The following is a 21,807-nucleotide window of genomic DNA, read 5'->3' on the forward strand; positions in this document are numbered from 1 at the left end:
ACAGCTCAGCATGGCAGCTGCAGCCAATCTTCCAGAGCAGCTGGAGGCCTCTGTGCAGCCTGGTGCCCGTGAATGGTTGCTTGGCTTGACTTGCTCCAACTACACATCTGAGCTACCCAGGGCTCAGGAAGGAAAGCCATTCTCCCCGCACTCACGGTTTGGGGCTTTGTGAAAGCAATGTGCTGTGTACCCGTCATCGAGGCTCACGCAGAAACCGGAGTGTTCAGTCCTCCATGCTTTCTGCTACCTAGCCTGGTAGACTCATACATGGAGATTTCTGGAGAAAGCGGGAAAAGGAAATAGTAGGAAAGGATAAAGGAGGTGCTGCAGGGGATAGAAAACTCTAGGAGGGTCAGAAGACAGGCAGCCATGCTAAGGAATTTAGTTCTACGTATATTGTGCCTCTTCTGCATACCAGGTATGAACGCAACCACCCTTCCAGTGCTTCCCAGCAAAGTACTTAGCCACTCAGCAAGGTGACAGAGTCTTTAGGGGCAGGTGTCACCAGGGGCAGTCAGTGTTCCTTGAATGTAACCTGGGAAATGTCTGCCTCAGGAGGACCATCTGTGATCGTGACCTTGGCTGCCGCTTCTTTTGAAGACGTCACCAGAAGCTCGTGGAAGACCTGGACAGTGTCACTATTGACTTTGCAGTCTCCTGGCAGGATGCTTGGCAGGGAAGGGCACAGTAAATTAATGTCCCAAGGATCTGCTGAATGACCAGGCATGCAGATTCAGTTAAAGAAAAAAAAAAATAACACCAGAGTTCAAGGAGGGACTTTCCAGCCCAGACATGGTAAATGATACCTTTGAAGTTTAGTATGCTTATTCATGTCCTGAGAATCTTGTTTAAATCCCACATGGACTTTACCAGGAAGGCTGTTGGAAAGGTGCGGGCGGAGAACTGGGGAAAGGATGCAGTTGATAACATACTTGCCATGTAAGTATGAGGACCTGAGTTCAGATCTCCAGTACGCAAAGAAAAAAACTAGGTGTGTATCTATACTTCCAGTGCTGGGAGGGTGGAAACATGTAGTTCCCTGGAACATTCTAGTCAACCAGCCTAGCCGAACTGGTGAGCTCCAGGCTAATCGCGAGACAAAAATCTCAAACAAATGACAAAAAACTGAAAAAAGGTGTAGAATGACTGAGGAGCTCTAGCCTCTGCATACATGTACGAGCACATACACAAACATACATATAGATACATGCATGCATGCATAAGAAAAGAAGGAAGTGGAAGATGGTTGTTTAGGACTCGGACAGTAAGGTTCTTGCTTTTTCTGATGTCTGCTGAGTGGTGTGGCCCAGGAACAATGAACTCTACCTGAAGGAGCTTTAAGAGCCAAAGGAACTAAGCCCTCTGATGTCTGAGGTCACACGGTGAGAAGCAGCAGGGTTGGAATTCGGATCCGGGTCTTTGGCTCCATAGCAGACGCTGCCACTGCTGATGTCAGTCCTCAGTGTCTCAGTCTCTTCTCCATGCCGGTGGCCTGAATTCTGGTGGGAGGACCTGTTCTGTGCAGAGGGGCAGACCCCTTCCACATTAGGGGCCAAGCTCCTCTTAGCCAGAGAGGGATAGCCAGGTCCAATGGCTAGCTTTACCTGGCTTGTGGCCAAGCTTAGGTGACAAAGTAGCAGACTGAACTGGGCCTCTTCATTCAAACAAACTCTTAATTCACTGAGATGCATGGGGATATGTACGGTCAGGGGTGTCGCTGCCGCTCTATAACGTGAATTCTTGTGGAGTCAGCCTTCGAAAGGCATTTATGTGTGTCTCCATAAACAGAGCAAGAAGCCCCTTGCCACACCCCCATCCCCTGAGTCTGTGATGTGTCAGAAAGATGCTGGGCCATAAAGTAATGATAATAAATGCCTGGCACTGTTACAGTGATGTAGGCTTTCAAAGTGCTCTTAATGCTGCCTTTCATCTTCATCCTTCTGGCCTCCTTTTAAGGTGGGCCCGACAGATATTATTACGTTCACACTACAGATGAGAAACAAAGACTCAACGAGAAGGTTGGCTTGGCCAAGGTCATAGACCTAGACGCAGAAGGAAATGGTCTGGCATTCTTTAGACCATGCTGGATACACTGTCCTGCCTGCCTGCCTGCCTGCCTATCACCATGCGACAGAGACTGTCTCAGCTCTGACAGATTTATTACCAGCAATATATCACTTGCTTATTACCAAAGAGGGGGGGGAAATCCAGCCTTTAGAAAAACACCCCAAAATTGCCCAACGAAGTGCTCAAGAGCTGACTGAGCTGGCATCGAAGTGAGGCCAGGAGATGGCCCACCCAGGGGAGGGACAGGAATGCTTCTGCATGGGAAAGGCACAGGCAAAGCACCTGAGCTGGAGGCCGGCAGAGCGGAGTTCACACCCAGCAACAGCTGATGTGTAGGGAGCGGTAGGTAGGCGTGTGCCGGCTGGTAGGCCAGGGTCAAATCTAGAAGAGATGGGAAGGAGGCAGGCTACATCCAGAGTCTGGGTTTTAAGAGCCAAAGCCCAGAATTCTGGAGGAAAAATTATCAGGGACTCGTGTCTGGCAACAGAGAGTTGGTACCAAGAAAGGAGGGGGAGGCATAAAGAAAAGAGAACAAAAATGTGAGAAACAGTTGAGCGGAGTAGAGATGCTTTTAGACGTCTTGCACAAGAGAGAGCTGGGTTCATGTGTTCAGCGGGGCTGGGAATGTGTGGGAAGGTAAGCCAGTCAGTGTAGTGTGGTGGAGGCCATGGGTGCTCTAGGCATGATTTATCTGTCTAGAGAAAGGGTGGTGGTTTGCTTTTTCATCGGCACCAGCTCACAAATAATGACACAGAGACTTATCAACTATAAAACCTTGGCCATTAGCTTAGACTGGTCCCACTAGCTCTTATAACTTAAATTAACCTGCTCCATTAATCTATATTCTACCACGTGGCTCGGTTACCTCTACTCTGTACCAAACACCTGACCTCTTCAGTGTCTCCCTGGGGTCCTTGGGGCACCAATACTCATCCCCTATTTTCGCTCTCTGCCCAGGAGTCCCTTCTATACATCCAGCCTAGTTATTGCTCACTCAGCTCTTTATTAAACCAAATCACAGCAATATATATTCACGCCGTGTACAAATATCCCACAGCAATATATATTCACGCCGTGTACAATATCCCACAACCAAGGGTCACTAAGCCAGGCTAGTCTCAAACTCCCTATGCAATGAGGATGACCTTGCACAACCGATCCTTTTGCCTCCACTTCCTGGGTGTTGTGATAACAGGTGTGTACCACTATACCCCATTTTTGTGGTGCTGGGGATTGAACCCAGGTCTCTGTGCATGTTAGCCAGGTACCCCACCAACAAAGCCACGTACCAGCCCCTAGTATGAATTTTAAGGCTCTGTTTCTTAAATGGACAATCAGTAAAGCAGTACTCTGTAGGATGCCTCTTTGGGGAGGGAGAGAGGAGGGCCTGTGTTCAGTAAAGATAGCGTGAGGGCAACAGGAGCCTTAAATGAAGATTCCACAATGCCTTGAAGAAGCATACGTGCAACCTATTACAAGTGAGAGGAATGGAGAGTTTTCCAAGCTTTTTTTTTTTTTTTTTTTTTTTATCTTGGTACATGTTAAACTCTTCTGGAACACAATCCAACATTTTTTCAGCTTGGCCAATGATCATACCCACAGAACTTTGTGCCTTATACCTGGCCCCTGGCATCTTGGGGCATGTTGGGGGCTGAGCACCTAAATATGACAAGACACTGTTGTGGCTTTCGCCTCCCTCCTGTCTGTCTTGCTGTTCCACCTTAGAACCTTTCCCTGAGCATTGCTATAACTTGGCTGTTGCCACAGACTCATTTGCCTCCAGCTAATGTCCAGCATTTTGTCCAACGGGGGCTGTCCACCTGTTCCAACTATGTGACAAACTAAAGGTCAACAAAGCTTGGAAATCCTCCACCTTTCTCTGGCTCCCAGGCTGTACTCTGCCCACCTTGTTTGCCCAGGTGAGCAAGAAGCAGAAGAGGAGCCTGGATCAGATTCTGCCAGGTTCTGTTGTCCCTTTGTATCTGTCATTCTCTTGCTCATGCCCACGCCCAGTTGGCAGTTCTACCTCTGTCTGGTCTCTACTTGCTCCTTTCCTCTGACCTTATCCCTCCTGTAATGGAAAGATCAAGTGGCCATTGATCTGCTACGGCCTCCTAGTGGGTTGCAAACTTAGGCAACCACCAGAATTATCAGGAGGCATGGGGTGGAACCTTAGAATTGCCCTTCTAGTAAGTTCTGTGGGATTCCAGTGCTGTCACCCTAAGGGCCATGCTTTGAGAACTGCAGATCGATAGTTTCTACATGTAAGATGGTTGGGAAATGTATTGGTTACTTGTCTTAACAGTCGTGATAAAATACCCTAAACTTAAGAGAGAGTCTACTTGGGCTCACAGTTTGAGGGGTCATAGTTTGAGGGCTCACAGTTTGAGGGCTCACAGTTTGAGGGCTTACAGTTTGAGGGCTTACAGTTTGAGGGCTCACAGTTTGAGGGCTCACAATTCGATGGCTCACAATTTGAGAGCTCAGTTTTAGGGCACAGTTCATCATGGTAGGGAAGTGCTGGGAGCAGGAGCTTAAGAATGCTAATCACATCGCATCTGCTTACCCTTCCTTGTTCAGCTGGGTTTCTTTTTTATTCATTCTAGGAGTCCAGCCTAGGGAATGGTGCTGCCCATTTTTAGGTGGGTCTTCCCATCTCAATTGAATATAATTAAGATAATCCCTTACCAGGTATGCTCATACATAGGCTTATCCCCTAGGTAAGATTCTACCCATCTGACAATATTAACTACCACAGAAATGTGTATTCCTGGGGCTCACCTCAGGCCTACTGCATCACAATTGCTAGAGGACACGGTCCTTCCTGCCTGCTTTTCCTTGCCCTGGTCCAGTGCTGGCTGGTTAGCTCTTCTACCTTTCCTATTTTTCTGGTTGTGAATGCTTCTATTTGCTTGCTTTAAACCCTGTCTCTGGCTTCTTTCCCAGTTTGCTCTGTGTGCATTCACACCTTATTGCTGAGTGGGAACTTTCTGTCAGTTTTGATTCTCTCTCAAACATTTTCTTTGATTTAGGATGGCAAGATGCCCAGTAAAATTCAAAAGAAACAACAAATATTTGGGCGGAGGGTTGTTAAGGTTTGAAATAGTATCTCTATGTGAACTCAGGATTGGCCGTGGACTCAAGAGCCTCCCTCCTTAATATCCCGAGTACTGGGATTATAGGTGTGTGCTAGCCTACTTCTTCCCATAGGTTTTTAGTGTGTGCCATATGCTGTATTTGTGACATGCTTAGTTAAAATACTGTTACTCGGGGTTGGGGATCTGGTTAAGCGTTTGCTGCACAGGTATGAGGACCGGAGTTGATGCCACCTTTAATCCCCACACTTGGAAGGCAGAGGCAGGTGGATTTCTGAGTTCAAGGCCAGCCTGGTCTACATAGCAAGTTCCAGGACAGCCAGAACCATACAGAAGGGCAATTGTCTCAAAAAAAACAAAGCTGGGCATGGTGAATCATGCTTGTAATCCCAATACTGAGGATGGAGACAGGAGGATCCCTGGGGTTTGTTGGCCAGCTGAATCTGCAGGCTCCGGATAAAAGTGAGATATCCTGATTCAGAAAATAGATGTTGAGTGACTGAGGAAGCCATTCAAGGTTGACCTTTTGGCCTCTACATGCATGGATACACTAATGCATTTATACCCTGTATACACATGCACATACACAAACAAGTACCCATATATAAATACTGCTGTTTATTTGAAGTGGAACATTTCATCGAGTATCCTGTATTTTCTTTTAGTGAATCTAGCTGCCGCTAGGCATGCCAGCATTTTGGTTAGGACAGTTTTGACAGAGCTCTCAGGGGGTTGCCCTTGGTCTCCCTTATTCTCTCCCCGATCCATTATCTTTCTACTTCTAGGTCACTCTCTGTCACCTGCCATTCCACTCACTGCTGCTTCTCACCGTCTCACTTGGCCAGTTTCTCTAGACTTAGTCTCTTCTCAAACCCAAGTTGCCTTTGTTCTGGGTATATCCCCTGTGCCATGGGGCCAAGTCATGACTTGCCACACCAGTATCAAGGCCCCGTATATCCAAGCCATTGGAGATTTCCACTCCCGGTTGGGGTAACACCAAAGCCTAAACCAGTCAGGCCCCAGGGACAGCAGTTCAGTGATCTGACTCATCCATCCATTTCCTCGTGCTGCCCATGAGTTACTAGAATAGGCCAAAAGTTCATTGTCCAGGTCAAAATTATCCATAGATATCTCACTGATTGCGCTGCCTTTAGGAGCATTGACAAAAGGACTTAGGGACATATCCTTAGGTGGCAAAGGGCAAGAAGAGCCCTGTAAGTTAGTTAATTTAATTTATGTCAATACAATTACAATTTTGCTACCAAGGAAAGGGAAGTTTCTTTTAAAATGTATTTTTAGTCATCTTTTAATTCATTCTTTGACAATTTCACACATGTACACAATGTTTATGGATCATATCCACCCTTCACTCCTAGGTCTCCCCTCACAGGTCCCCCTTCCGGGAAAAGGAATCTTCTATGAAGCTGCCTACTAAGACAGCTTGTAATTCTTTTCCCTTTGAAGTGTGTGTGTGTGTGTGTGTGTGTGTGTGTGGTCACAAGAACACATGTAAGCCCCTTGGGGTTTGGGAAGTGAAACTGTCGGCGGTAGCGGTTGGTTAGTTTACAACTCTAGCATTTTAGAGGGACAGAGCATTTGAGCTTGCTGTGGGTGTTGGCTCAGAAGCAAACACTGGATCAAACCAGCCCACCACTACATCTCCACGGCTTAGAAAAAACGGTTCACTCGGACATCAGGGTCCCACCCAGAGCAGTCCGAGAACAAAACAGTGGTGTGTGCCATCAACTATGCATTAAACGACAGCGTGGAGGTATGTAAATTCCAGGGCTGGAGAGCAGAGCAGGAACCCTGGCTGGGAGAAGTAAGAGGTTAATTCATGAGAAGGCTTCAAGTGAAGTTGGATCTGAGTGAAAAATGTAGAATTCTAGAGAACGGAGACGCGTCTTTCCCTGTCCTCCAGAGACCTGTCTGGTCCACCAGGAGAGGCAGGGTGGGTGGCAGTTTGGCCGCCGTTCCTGACTTATACTCCTACTGGGAGGTTTTGTGTTCGGGTACATATGTGTGTAGGGGGTGTGAGCATGCATGTACACATGCATGCATCCACCTGGACGTGGCTGTCCTTACCTGAACTCAATTTTAATATTCTCAAGGATTTTTGTTTGTTTTGTTGTTGTTATTTTTGAAGACAGGGATTCTCTGTGTAACAGCCCTAACTGTCCTGGAACTTGATTTGTAGACCAGGCTGGCTTCGAACTCACAGAGATCCGCCTGCCTGGGATTAAGGGTGTGTGCCACTGCATCGAATACGTTCCTAAGTCATTTGGGGATGAAGCAATGCTATGGTTAATGTAGGAGAAGGAGCCGGAGAGTTTGTTGAAATACAAATTGCTGTCCGTATCCATCCTTGGAAACTGAGGTTCTGAAGATCGAGGGTGGGCCCAGCAATCTGCCATTCTAAAGAGCTTGCCAGGCAATCTGATGACAGGAGAACTTTGGCAACATTAAAACATAGCTGTGGAAGATAGCACCCCGTGCTACACCCCGCTTTAAAGAACCCTCTGTTGCTGAGAAGATAATAGTCAGACACATCCTGGATGGAGGCCAGCTCTTCAGGCTTCTTCACGGTTTCTTAGACCCAAATCCTAGGGAGGAAAATAGTAGGAGACCCTGTCTCACCGAGGAGATACAGCCACATTATTGACTCTTAAGAAAAGGCTGTGGATGGGACTGGAGAGATGGCTTGACAGCTAAGAGCATTTGCCTCTCTTGTAGAGGACTTGGGTTCTGGTCTCAGCACACACATGGCAATTCGCAACCATCTGTAACTCTAGTTTCATGGTATTTTTTTTTCTTTGTTTTTTTTTTTTTTTTGAGACATTGTTTCTCTGTATAACAGTACTGACTGTCCTGGAAATCATTTTGTAGACCAGGCTGGCTTCAAACTCACTGAGATCCACCTGCCTCTGCCTCCCAAGCGCTGGGAGTAAAGGTGTGCACCACCGCCGCCCAGCTAGTTTCAGGATATCTTATGTCCTCTTCTGGCCTCCACAGGTACCAAGCATGTACATGGTACACACACATACATACATGCAGACAAACTACTCATCCACATAAAAAATAAAAATCTTACAAAGAAGATAACACCATGCAAGGTTAGTGGGAAGAGGTCGACGTCCTGTCCTTGGCAGAAATGGTTTTAGCTCCTGATCCGCTCTGAACATTATGCTGTTCCTCAAAGAGTTCTTGGTTTGCCCCATGACCCCAGGGAAGAGGCAGGGAAGCTCCGGTTGCTCTTTCTCCTTCCACTGGGTTTCTCCTTCCTCATCTTAGAAGGCTCTCATCACAGCACCTGCTCTGATGGATGTCAGTTTCTCCAACCAGCCCAGATACTCCCCTCTGTTTATGACTGCCATCCTGGGCAGGGATACTCCCACCGTCACGCTCAGTGAACCTGGGCTTTGGAGACAAACTCGAACTTCACACCTCCCCTTTCACTGGAAACTCAGCGGGTTGCACGTGCAGAGTGATGGCTTGACACACGCTTGTGACACATCCACGCCCAGTTTGCCAGGACAGAGAAGTTTTTGGTGGAGAAGCCAACTCCGGCACAGGAGGGTGCAGTAGGTTGTAGGAAACAAACACTAACGTGGCGGGTTGCATGCCGTCTGTATAAGGGCAGGAAGAATTTTGCCTTCCTACTGTCTTACTTGTGGACGGATGCTGGTGGTGAACTTACTCGGGTGTCACATGCCATATTCCTTAGGGGCAGAGTCCTCTTTTAATGTGCTATGGTGATTGTCCCCTAAAGTCACAGAGTTGGCTGTACCAAAATTTGAAAGGTGTCCAACGACAAGTTGTCAGATAAATTAACAGGACAAGGCAAACAGCAATGCTGGCTGGCCGTTGACAGGGAGAACTCCTGTAGCCACATGGTGAAATCCACGCTATGATGATCTATCTAATTAGAGCCAACATCAAGGCATAACACTGGACCAATCCAGAAGTCTGTGTTGGATAGAGATTGAGCTGCACCCTGATACTGCCCAACCCCACCCTTTATGCGCAGCTGGTGCCTTCAGACATAAACTAGTAACATCATGCCACATGGAGGAGCAGGACATTGAAGAAGGAGGCACCGGGTCCATATTGACCATCACTATACTTTACGGAGCAGTGTTTCAAATCCCAGGGCTCTGAGCTCCGCGCCTCATCAAAGTCTCACTTAGCCATAAATGTGACAAATATTTAGGAGCTTTAATTTTTGTCTCTCCCCCTCTCTTCACTTAGGTTTCCTTCTTATAGCGATAAAAAGTCCCCACATGTCGTCATGTTTAAATGCAATAAGGGAAGTCACACAGCATCCAAGAAAATAGAAACTCGCTTTTTATACTGGTGGAAAATGTGCACAGTCAGATATTAGAAGAAATTATATGCTAAACACCCCATATGTTTAGCCTATAATATTTATTTTGTGTCAGCTATGAAATATGGAGTGACTCTGCATGTATGTGTGTGTCCCACTCAAGAGGGAAATGTACCAGTGAATTAATTCAAGCTATGCTGTGGGACTGAAGGATAGCTCATGTGTTTAGAATGTAAGAGGCTCTTGAGTTCAATCCCCAGGAACAAACTCAACACAAAATGATGCTTTGGGGCTGGGGAAATGACAGCCAGGTGCTTGGGTGATTGTGTCTCTGAGATCAGGGAACATGCTTATACAAGTCTAGACGCCATGGGCCAACCAAGAAATGCAACAGAGCTGCCCATAGTACTGTACAGCTCTAGCCCTGGGGAGGCTGAGGTAGGAGGACCCCAGTTCCATGCCAGCCTGGGTAACCCTATAAAATGAAACACTTTCTCAAAGAGAAAAATGAACAAAAACAACCCACATGATGCATGAGGCTCTTCATAATGTATCATGGCATACTGTTATATAACAAATGCTTTGATGGAGTTAAGAGCACTTGTTCTTGCAGAGGGCCTGGGTTCATTTCCCAGAATCCATAGAGTGGTTCACAGTCTTCTGTAACTCCAGTTCCAGGGGATCTGATGCTCTCTTCTGACCTCTGTGGGTACCAGGTTTGCACATGGCACACATACTTACATGCAGGCAAAGCACCCATATAAATAAAACAAATAGAAATACATCTTAAAAAGTAATGCTTTGGGCCGGGCGGTGGTGGCACATGCCTTTAATCCCAGCACTCGGGAGGCAGAGGCAGGCGATCTCTGAGTTCGAGGCCAGCCTGGTCTACAAGAGCTAGTTCCTGGACAGGCTCTAGAAACTACAGGGAAACCCTGTCTCGAAAAAACAAACAAACAAAAAGTAATGCTTTGGAAAAGTCATGGACGTGTCCTCACAGTTAAAGTTCCTGCTTTAGCTAAAGTGAGATTCCTGGGTCAGTGGTCCTGGCCCTTGCCTGCTGATGCATGGGTTGCCTGCATTGCCTTGGGCTCAGTAGAGTGCCTCCCCCCATGGCTCTCCTCAGCTGATTGCTTCTGGTGCAGATGCAGGCAGAGAAAGACTCATTCTCCCTTGGTGGGGGTATGGCCACTAAGAAGTTGACCATGCTCCATTGAATATATGGGCAACATGAAATGAACTTTTTCTTTCTTTTTTGCGGGGGAGAGAAGGTCATGAGGAGGTGGATATGGGGAGACTGGGAGATGAGTGCCATTGGGGTACATGATGTGAGATTCCCAAATAATAAATGAACAAAGATTCCTGGGTTAGACCCCTGGGACTTCATTTTATAAATGTTCTAAGAAGTGTGCTTCTCCTATAGTGCTGATAGTCCATATTGGACCAGTGAGTGTGGTTGTGCGTGCAGAAGCAGATCCCTATGTAAGCATACAACTAGCGCACCACCAATGAGATGGTTTTGCTACATCATTTACTGGCTACCACAGTACAGCCTGAAGCATCTAGAGCATCTCAGGCCATTACCATCCACACGGCAGTGCACAAACACAGGCGTTGCAGATTCATAGAATTCTTACGACATTTTGTAATAAGTGTCACCTCCAAAGTGTGTAAGAGCCACCCTGCATGGAGATGAGTTATGCATTTTAATCAGTAGCTTGTTCCAAATTTGCTTCCCTCTGCACTGCTGACAACTGGGTGTCAGTAGCAAGGCACACAGGATGTATTTACCAAAACGTAAACTCGGTTCATAGGAAAGGAGAAGAAATTATTCCTTTCTGAAAGCTGAGGTGTATGGCAATCTTCAAGTTGATGACACATATAAATATGATTCTTTTAAAAATATGGTGTCTTTATTTTTATTTAGAGGTTTGTTATTGAGACAGGGTCTCATATATCCCAGGGTGACTTTGAACACATGAGTAGCCAAGGATGACCTTAAATTCTGGATCCTCCTGCCTCTTCCTCCTAAATGCTAGTTAGAGGTATGTGCCCCTACACCCATACACCCAGTTTTATGCATGCCAAGGACCAAATCCAGGGCTTCACAGATGTTAGGATAGGTCCCCCACCTACCACCCGAGCTACAAGTCCAGCCCTGAAAGTTATTTGTGTGTGCACATTCATGTGTATTTGACATGTATGTATGGGTACATGCTTGCCATGGCACATACGTCGTGGACAGATGACATCTTGGGCATCTGTCCTCTTACTCCCTCTTGTTATAGGCAGGCTCTCCTCTTGTTCACCCTTGTGTGAGCTTCCATCTCGACACAGGTGAGCTAAGATGATAGATAGGTGCAGTGGTTTTTCCAGGAGTTCTGGAGATTCGAATCCTGGTCCTCATGCTTGCCCGGCAAGTACTTTATCCACTGAGCCATGTGCTCAGCCCCTGGAGGTGGTTTTTTTTGAAAAGTTGGAAGAGGTGTTTGGAAATGCTACGGTTACATAATATAACAGCAGGAGACATGGGGTCTGTGTAGAGTAATGCCATCTGTGCACATTCAAACCAACTTGGGAGGAATTGTTCTGAGACTGCTCTGTGCTGGAGCCTGGTTCTGCAGGCCCGGAACCCCAGCTGGTTGGCAGACCCAGGCAGGAGGATCATAACACAGTCTGGGCTACAGTGTGGGTTCAAGGCCTGTCTGTACAACAGAGACTGCCAAAAAGGTAAGGGAAAAACCTGGCTAGTCGTATAACTCAGTGGAAGAGAGGTTTTTTGGCAAATGCAAGGCCCTCTGTTCAATCCCCAGTACAACAATAAAATAACATTCAAAAGGAAGAATAAAGCCGGGCGGTGGTGGCGCACGCCTTTAATCCCAGCACTCGGGAGGCAGAGGCAGGCGGATCTCTGTGAGTTCGAGACCAGCCTGGTCTACAAGAGCTAGTTCCAGGATAGGCTTCAAAGCTACAGAGAAACCCTGTCTCGAAAAACCAAAAAAAAAAAAAAAAAAAAAAAAAAAAAAAAAAAAAAAAAGGAAGAATAACTGTGGGGTTGAAGTGAGAAATCTTCCAACTGGCTCGCTTATCCCTCCTCCCAAACAAGCAGACCCTGGGCAGAAGGCTAGCAATTCACAGAGGTGACTTAACACACATCTTTGAAGAGCTGCATGACATTCTGCTAGCCAAGGAACATCGGTGACTACCTATCTTTGTAAGGAATCTTTCCAGATGCAATAATCTTCGAAATCAAATTTATAAAGGTTAGATGGTTTTAAAACATAGTGAAATCTATTCCATCAAAATGCTCTTCCCCCACAAGAGTACTATTTTGGCAAGAGCCAAATGCTTATTTTATCTGTAACTTTAATTATAACATAACTATTATGTGCTCATAATTATAACTATAAACTTAAATCTATTTTTCTTTTAAAAATTATACTCCTTTGTGCATATGTATATATGTTTATGTGTATTTATCTGTGCACATATACATATATATTTATGTGTGTCTCTCTGTATATATTTATGTGTATTTATTTGTGTGTGCATATATATGTATATGAATATGTATATACTTGTGTGTGTCTGTGTGTGTATATAAGTGGGTGCACATGTAACACACCATACGGGCAGGGGTCAGATGCCATCTTGTTGGAGTCAATTTTCTCCTACAACATGAGTTCCTGGGATTGGATTCAGGTCCACAGGCTTAGTAGCAAGTGCCGTGTTCATTGAGCCATTTCAGCAGCCCCAATCCTAGTTTTGTTACAAAAGTCATATGCCAGATATAGAGATACTTACGAGTTTTGTGTTGGGGTACGTGTGTTTGGAGTATTTCCTGGGTGGAAAAGTTAGGCTCCCCAAACCAGATTCTCCTCCCTTTGATGGCAGGTTTGTGGCTGTCTGGAGGAAGGGGTAGAACACAGAGTGGCCCAGGTATTTTTGTTATTGAAACAGCATCCGTATCAACTTAAGGAGGACAGCAGTGCTGGATCAATGAACATTGGCAGAGCAACAAAGGCAATCAAATAAAATAGGAAACTTGAAGCGCTTCCCATGAATAGTACTAAGAATAGCTCAATCTCCTGAGCGAGCTCTCCGTGCCAAGAAGTGCCCCATGCCACCCCCAGACTATCTTATCCCCATCGCACATGAAGATGCCAGCTACCCAGTTACCCCTCTTGCTGTCTGAACTGCTAACTGGCTTATTTTTCTCCAGTAACAGTGTATTTCATTTCTGGAAGTTCTATTTGAGTCTCAGTTTTTATTCCATAAAAATACTGCCTTGTTCTTTCAGTTTACATTTTTATCTCTAAAAATACTTATTATTTTCTGTGTAAGTGCCTGAGTGTACACATGTGTACTGTGTGCATGCAGGTCCCTTCAAAGGCCAGAAAGGCGCACACTGTAACTAGAGTAACAGGTGGTTTTGAGCTTCCAACGTGGATGCTGAGAACCCAACCTAGGTCCTCTGGACAAGTATCTTAACTGCTGAGCCATTTTTCCACGCCACTCCTTAATTTAAAAAAAAACATATTGATATGCTCATGTACTGCTGTATGGTGACATTTTTGCTGACAGGGGACCACCTATAGGATAGGGCTTCTATAGGTTATAATGGAGTTGAAGTTTTTTTTTTTTAATCATGTAGTGATGTCCTGTCCTGTGTGTGTGTGTGTGTGTGTGTGTGTGTGTGTGTGTGTGGTATATGTAGTAGTTACTTTTCCATTGCTGTGATAAGGCATTATGTACCAGCTAGTTTTATGTTAACTTGACACAAGCTGAAATCATCAGAGAGAAGGGAACCTCATTTGAGAAGATGCCTCCCTAAGACAGAGCTGCAGAAAAGCCCAGAGGACATTTTCTTAGTGATTGATGGGGGAAGACCCAGCACATTGTGGGTGGGGCTACCCCTGTGCCCATGGTCCTGGGTGCTGTAAGAAAGCAGGCCGAGCAAGCCATGAGGAACGAGCCAGTAAGCAGCACCCTCCATGGTCTCTGCATCATCAGCTGCTGCCTCCAGGATCCTGCCCTGCTTGAGGTCCTGCCCTCACTGCTTCTAATATTGAACCGTGATGTGGAACTGAGTGAAATTAGCCCTTTCCTCTCCAAGTGGCTTTGGTCATGGTGTTTCATATAGCAATAGCAGCCCTAAGACTGCAACCTATAGGAGGAAGGGTGTATTTGTGCTTAGGATTCCTGAGGCATGGGAGTCCATCCTCATCAGAGCTGAGAAGAGTGGCACACTATACTACTTATTATTTTGAAGTGTATTCTTTGTATTTCTAAACAAAACATTTGTTATAAAAACAGTATGCCATGATACATTAGGAGGCGCCTGTGCATTGTGGCTCCCTGCCTTACCCCATCTCTCACTCTCTTTCATTGTGAGAAAGTGTCTCATTTTATAGGGTTACCCAGGCTGGCATGGAACTTGGGTCCTCCTACCTCAGCCTCCCCAGGACTGGGGCTAGGGCTGTACAGCACTCCGGGCAGCTCTGTTGCATTTCTTGGTTGGCCCACGGCGTCTAGGCTTGTGTAAGCACGTTCCCTGATCTCAGAGACAGTTACCCCACTACATACCTCTCAGCACCTGGCTGTCATTAGCTAACAAGGCTGTGCTCCTTTGTAAGAGCCGCATCAGGGAAAATGTCACAGGTCTAGCTGTGACGCCTGACTCTCACTTCCCGGGATTGTTTGGCTTTGCTTATGAAAAGACTGGCTACATACAAATCTTAACTGAAGCTAATTTTTAAGATCACAGCTTATTAATCAGGTGAGTTCTTCTACCCAAGGGACCGTTAGAGCTGTCATTATGTTAGCCTAGATTTTTATTTGATTTTATAGACGACTCATTTTCTCCTGGGTTGGATTCATGGCTGGACTTGGCAGCCATTTTCTATTTGGAGGTTATTCCTCTCCCAAGGGATTAATCTTCCACTCGGTGTAATAAAATGCAACTGGGCCAATTCCCTCTTCTCTGAATCTTGGTTTCCTTCTCGGTACAGAGTGGGTGATGACAGGAAGGAGAGGGGTGTCATTATTATGGACAAGGGTGCCTGTCTGGCCTGACCCAAGTGCTAGAATGATGTCAACTGTCTTCTTTTTTCCTCTTTCCTACTCCCCTACCCTCTCTTTTCAGGGTCTCATGTCACCCAGGCTTGTCTTGAAATCACTATGTGGCCAAAGATGACCTTGAGATTCTGATTCCCCTGCCTGTACTTCCTGAGAGCTGGATTATAGGTGTGGCATCACCTCTGGTTTACACGGGGATTCAACCCAGGGCTTCATTCATGCCAGCAAGCACTGCGCCATCCGAGCAACGGCTGCGGCCCTCAATCTTCTTGAGAACTTCCCTTTGAAGGAGTCTTTTTCACTATCACATACCATCCCAAATCAGAGGCAGCCTGATACTGCCACCATCGTAAGCACAATCACTGCTAACCCCTTGCCGTTTCCACACGGTTCTCCCAGTGACTCATCATTTTGCTCCGTTTCCCTAGACATCACCCCGGATACAGACCAGGCACATCCTTTTCTCAACCTACGCAGAAATACCAGTCTTAATGGCTCTATTGTTCCCCCTGGGCCTCTAACAAGATCATCACTCATGTTTCAGAGCTCCATTGATGTTCCCAAAGCCTCGCTGAAGGATTCTGACTGGGTTTAATCCACCCTAATCTTTCCTTTATGACTTTGAGAGCCTGTATGGGGTGTACCACAGAGGTAGCGTCCCTGGAAATGATTGGCTTTGTTCATGGTGAGGCTTTGGGCGTCGTCCTAAGGAGACTATTTACCTAAAAGGACACAGTACATCTTCAGTGCGCACAGGTCCCGAGTCTCTCATCCAAAATGTGTGGGATCTGAGTGTTTTGGATTCTGCCTTTTTTTTTTTAATATTTGTATGTATGTAGTTGAGATAACTTAAGGATGGAACTGAAGTCTAAAAATGAGATCCACTTTTGTTTCAGGCAAACCAACTACAAGTATTCTGCAGGTAACTCCACAGGTTTCAATGCATCCATCATATGGGGGTCAGGTATGGAATTTTCCACTCGAACCACCATGTTGGTGTTGAGTGTGTCAGGTGTTCTCTGGGGTTGGGATGGAAAGAGGAATGGGAATTGGAAGAAACGGAAGGTGTGTGGTTTGGAATTCCTAGATTTCCTAGGCTGTCTCTGTGGTGAGGTCAGCTCAGATGAGAAGCGCCTAGGGAGGTGTTGACACAGTTTGCGGAATGAGCAGGGCGTGATGCACTATTCATAGTTTCAGACCTGGAAGCCCAGGAGGAAACAGACACTGAGCATGGCTCCTCTTGTGGATCTTCCCGAAAAGAGATGAAATCCCAGGAGAGGAATGTAGTCAGTCTCCATCCCTTGAGAGCACTGCCCAGCACCAAGGGCTTTGCCTCAACCCTGTACTGAAAATGCCACAGTGACATGTTTTCATCTGCGCAGTGTTCTGGAGCCGAGGAAGAGGGGAGCTCACATTCCAATTTTATTGATGTAGAATCTGAGAAGCTGAGTGCAGAACACGGTTTGACTATATGGGGTTCTAACATGCATTGTCACCCCATGCTTAGGAATTCTAGGCATGCTTAATACAAAGATGATCATGCAGGATTTCTGGATTCTTATTAGGTTCCTTTGAGGTGAAATCTGCATGGCGTACAATCACTTTTAAAAAGAACTCATCGGCATTTAGTACATTCACAGTGGTGACCACACCATTTTCAGAGTGTCCTCCCGAGGTTTTATGCAGGATGAAAGGGAAGAATACATTTGAGACATGCAGCTCTGGCCTTGTCCCAGACCAGTGGTCTGGATTTTCAGATTTAATTCAGATTTCTCTCAGATATCAGCTAATATAGAACTAGGAATTACCTAAAATAAGTGTTGAGAATCATTTGAAAATCAGGTTGAGGGGACATGACATAATTCATAGCCAAATCTAGTTTTCTTCCAAAATGGCATCATCTTTTCGAGGGAAACTCCCCGAGCAATCAGATGCATCTACCAGGAATCAACTACATTATCAAAGAGCCTCCTCTATGTTGGAAGGAGTTTGTCTTCCCAGCCAGGCTGTGACGTGCACAGCTCAGGAGCCACCACAATGCTCTCATTGCCTTGGGCACGTGGCAAAACAGGTGCTGAGTGGGACAGCACAGTGAGCAGTCAGCCCCAGATTCCAGCTACCACCAGGTAACCAGTGTTTTCATTTCTTTTGAAACTGTGGGTTTGGTGCGTGACAAGATCCACTTGTCATAATACTGTGACGAAGCTGGTCAGGGCCAGCCTGGACTCTGGTCTTATTCTCCAGGCAACCTTGCCTGGTATAGGACCGAACACAAACACACTCTGGCTCCCACCCCGGATGAGCATCAGATGGAGGGTGAGGGTGAGGACCAGGCTAAGCTAAGAATAAAACAGTCTTTCAGTAAAGGCTCTGGCCTCCCAGAAACCTGGGAGCAGCCAAATTCCCAAGAAGCTGTGCCAGTCCCTTTGGCTTCTGAGGGCACCAGGTATAGAAGCAAGGTTGGTCACAGTGTCCAGGGCTGCGGCAGCTGAAGGCCTGGTGAGGAGTGTAGCTTGGAATCTGGACGAAGATCCACGCAGTCAGGCAGGGTCCTAGAAGCTGGTACTGTTCAAAATTGTGGGAGAAACCTCCTTGCGGGGGCGTCTCATGGCTCTCCACAGCATCATGCCAAGGATGCCAACTACCAGACCACCTATTGCTGCCACTGGCACTGCCCAGGTCAGCGCCTTGGAGGATACTTCAGCCTGCTGGGCTGGGAGAAGCTGAGTACTCCAAAGGGTGTAGAGGAATGGGCTTTCCTAGGGAAGGAGGCAGGACAATCAGAGGTTAAAGGCTCTCTCCACCCATCTATCCATCTGCCCAAATCCCACATCTCTTTTTTTTTTTTTTTTTTTTTTTTTTGGTTTTTCGAGACAGGGTTTCTCTGTAGCTTTTTTAGAGCCTGTCCTGGAACTAGCTCTTGTAGACCAGGCTGGCCTCGAACTCACAGAGATCCGCCTGCCTCTGCCTCCCGAGTGCTGGGATTAAAGGCGTGCGCCACCACCGCCCGGCTCCAAATCCCATCTCTAAAGAGCGCAGTGACCTCATTACTGCGCGTCCCTGTTGTAAATCTCTTTTCTTCACATCCTACCTGAACCTTCCTGTGAGAATGGGTCTGTCAAGGGGTCACCACCCAGCTATAATTCCTTTGTTTTTTTCTCTAGCACTTCCTTTCAAATGTGATTTTGAAAGGTGGGGAGTTGGTAAGCTACTGTTGGAAGAGTTTTGGGGTGCTAGCTGATCTGCCACCTCTGGGTCTTCTGGTCATTTCCCATCCCAGGAGTGCCTAGGGTTGAGGAAAAGTCAGGGCAAGAAGAGCCCTGGTCTTGCAGTGGATTCAAGCACCAGAGTAAGAAGTGGATGGGAGGGCGGGCACCAGAGCCTGCCTCCGTGGGCCCTACTGCTTGCTCTCTTGGTAAACAAACATCTCGCACAGCTGTGTGGCCCTGGGTTGGGCGCTCCAATAAGTACCCAAGGACTGAGGATATTCTCTCTCTGTCCAGGAGGAAGATGCCTGGAAACAACCACAGTATAAAGGGGAGGGTGCAAACAGAAGAGGGTGCCCTGCACAGGGGTGTGTTTGGAGGCAGGAGCAGCAGAATAAGACAGGATGGAGAGAAGCCCAGGGAATAAGGGGCCAGTGGGGTCAGAAGGAGGTAGACATTTTCACAGGCCAAGTCAGTAGTGAACAGATATAAAACCCACATCCACACTAGTGAAACTCCTCTGGAAGTGGGTCTATTTGCCTAGGGTGTCAGGGGTGTAATAGCAGGAGGTATGTCTTCCCTCCTGGGCAGTGGCGATTAGATAAGGAAGGAGTTACTTCCCAGGCCGGTCACTCAGTGTCTAGAAGCAAGTGGAGGATGTTGGAGAGTTGGAGGGACAGGTGGGGCAGTGTCTTTATTGTCACCTCCCATCCCCGAGCTCCCAGTGTTGGGCTGGGCATGACAAGATCCTCAAATCCTTCTGCAGTAAAGCAGTTTAAGGCATCTAGCTGGCACTGCCTAGCATGACTCCTCTCCTTCCCCTATTTTGTGGTAGTCAGAAGGGAAAGTGGTGAGGCCCTGAGTGGCAGTGTGTTTAAGTCCCGCCCCCACACATCCGGTCAGCTTAGGACAGGTAGGATACTCATTGCTCACTCACAGGTGAAGGACACTTGAGTTTGGTCCGGCTGTGTGTGAAGTTATTGGAAGTTGTCTTACGGCCCACTGGTTCCAGCTGGGAAGAGAAAAAAGGATACGGTGACTATGAAGAAGGCTAGGATCTGGCTTACATAGGATGCTCTCTTGGAAGGGTATGTTCAAATCGGCCACTTGTTAAGATCTGCTGCACAGCACAGCAGCGCTGGCCAGAGCTGACTTTTGACTTCCAGGGAGAAGTCTGTCTGAACCAGGCGGGGCCCCTGAGTTGATGCCTCTAGACTTACCCAGAAAAGGACACCAGGGCCCCAGGAGAGAACCCTCAGACCATAGTGAATCTCTTAAAGATCTGGAACCAGAATGCCCACTGCCTCTCCACTCGTGGGTGGCAGTGATTGCAGACACTGTATCTTCAATTTTATAAAATGGTGATCATATTTACCAACTTGTCCAAGCATGTGGGGCTAGTCAGTTTCAGGAGAACTTTGAAAAGCATATTGGTTACCATGACATCCTTACTACACTTGGCGTGCCAACCTTAAGAAACTGGAATCTTACTGGAACTGCTTCATGGGTTGTCACACAGAGGAAAACATTTACTTGAAATATCCCAGGGAGCAGCTGTGGCTTGGTGGGGTGCTGTTAAATGCTTCCATTTCAGACTCTGGGAGAAGTAGCAGAAATATGGTATACCCCCAACCCCAGCAACTTTAGGTAGTAGTCTGTCCTGGACTTGTGCGCCATGGGGAGGAAAAGATTGGACACTTTGAACTGGTCTGGACTTCATTTACTGTGTAATTTGTTTCAGGTCTGTTCTTGGCCACCAAGCCCTGACCATGCAGGAAGTTAACACTCTCTCCATGTTGGTGACAGGCCTGGGCCCTGATCTCACTGTCTTCCGTCTAAATGCCTTCCACACCCATTTCTTAGAGACTCAGAGGAAGGGGAATGGCTCTGGGCTTGGGAAAGATACCAAGAGCACATATCTGAGCCTTCGCTTGGTCAACAATGACCATGCAGGGTAGACAGTGCCTTCTTCAAGGCAGCAGGATGACTGGCACTGACTGTAGCGCATTTTTGAGGACATTTATTTTAGGGCTTCCAGAGAAATGATGACGGGGAAGCAGGCATAAACCGGGATGGGCTATGGATGTAGATCTATTTCTGTTTTCTTAGCGCCAAGGAAACACCACTGCATTCTAGCAAACAGAAATGCCAGAGACAGAATGGACGCTAAAGGTCAGGTTGGCTGATTCCCAGCGCTGTCCTAAGAACTTATGGGCACAGAGGACAACTGTGACCCTGTTGGTTCAACAAGCTTCTATCAACTTCCTCTTCCTGTTGCTTCCCACCAGAGTGCACCTGCTCCATCCTCACCCCCTCCATCACCCGGGCTATTGTTCTCTATAATTTTTTCTTTTCTTTTCTTTTTTCTTTTTTCTTTTTACAGTCAGCTATATTAAATTCATAGCAAGTACTTCCATGACCTGCCCCTTGGTGGTTGGCCCTCTGATCCCTGCTACCTACTCCTCCCTAGGGCATCTCAGTGAATTCTGCGGTTTCGAATCCTATGTTGGTGTGCTGAGGTCAGTCTTCTGTTGTGGTTGTCGAATCTCTGCTGGACGTTCCCATTTGAGCTCTTGCCCATAGCAGATCCTGATCCCTAGAAGGCAGCTCCCACTTCTCATGTCCGAAACAGAACACAGTTTCCAATCTGACCATTTGCTCAGTGTCTTAGACCCCGAACCCCGAAGCCCCTCCCTAGTCACTTCCCTCAGCCAGTTTTAAATACATCCTGTGATCACAGGTCTCCATGGCTGTCACCCTGGACCCAGCCACATTCTGATCGTGCTATCTTTTCTCTCGCATCCTGGATCCCAGCCCATGTCTGCATAGTGATTAGAGAACAGATGGGAACATGCCAGCCCCTTGTTTAAAACAGTTGGGGACGTGGCCCTTGCCCGTCTTTCTGACGCTGGTTCCTGACCGCTGAAGCATCCCACTGGCCTGCATGCGCCTCTGAAGCTTCGAGCTCATTCCTGATTCCACGCCGCATGGTTCCTATTTCTTCTCCCTGGAACACCGTGGTCCAGACCTCTGCCTG

The 21,807-nt window shown here is 47.0% G+C and overlaps 1 protein-coding gene across 1 annotated transcript in view; it reads right to left on the reverse strand.

The window, feature by feature from the left end:
* Nucleotides 1–514: 514 nt before the first annotated feature.
* The window catches only part of Plb1 (phospholipase B1), a 123,266-nt gene continuing 101,973 nt past the window's right edge, over nt 515–21,807 (reverse strand). Inside the window, exons 57-63 of the mRNA XM_042054553.1 lie at nt 19,708–19,782; nt 18,153–18,323; nt 11,721–11,796; nt 10,544–10,677; nt 6,036–6,374; nt 1,382–1,652; nt 515–708 (exon numbers count right to left, since the gene is read on the reverse strand). Coding sequence (XP_041910487.1) covers nt 515–708; nt 1,382–1,652; nt 6,036–6,374; nt 10,544–10,677; nt 11,721–11,796; nt 18,153–18,323; nt 19,708–19,782 — 1,260 coding nt within the window. The remainder of the gene's footprint in view (nt 709–1,381; nt 1,653–6,035; nt 6,375–10,543; nt 10,678–11,720; nt 11,797–18,152; nt 18,324–19,707; nt 19,783–21,807) is intronic.

Source organism: Arvicola amphibius, chromosome 2 (genome assembly GCF_903992535.2).
Source record: "Arvicola amphibius chromosome 2, mArvAmp1.2, whole genome shotgun sequence".
NCBI lineage: Eukaryota > Metazoa > Chordata > Mammalia > Rodentia > Cricetidae > Arvicola > Arvicola amphibius.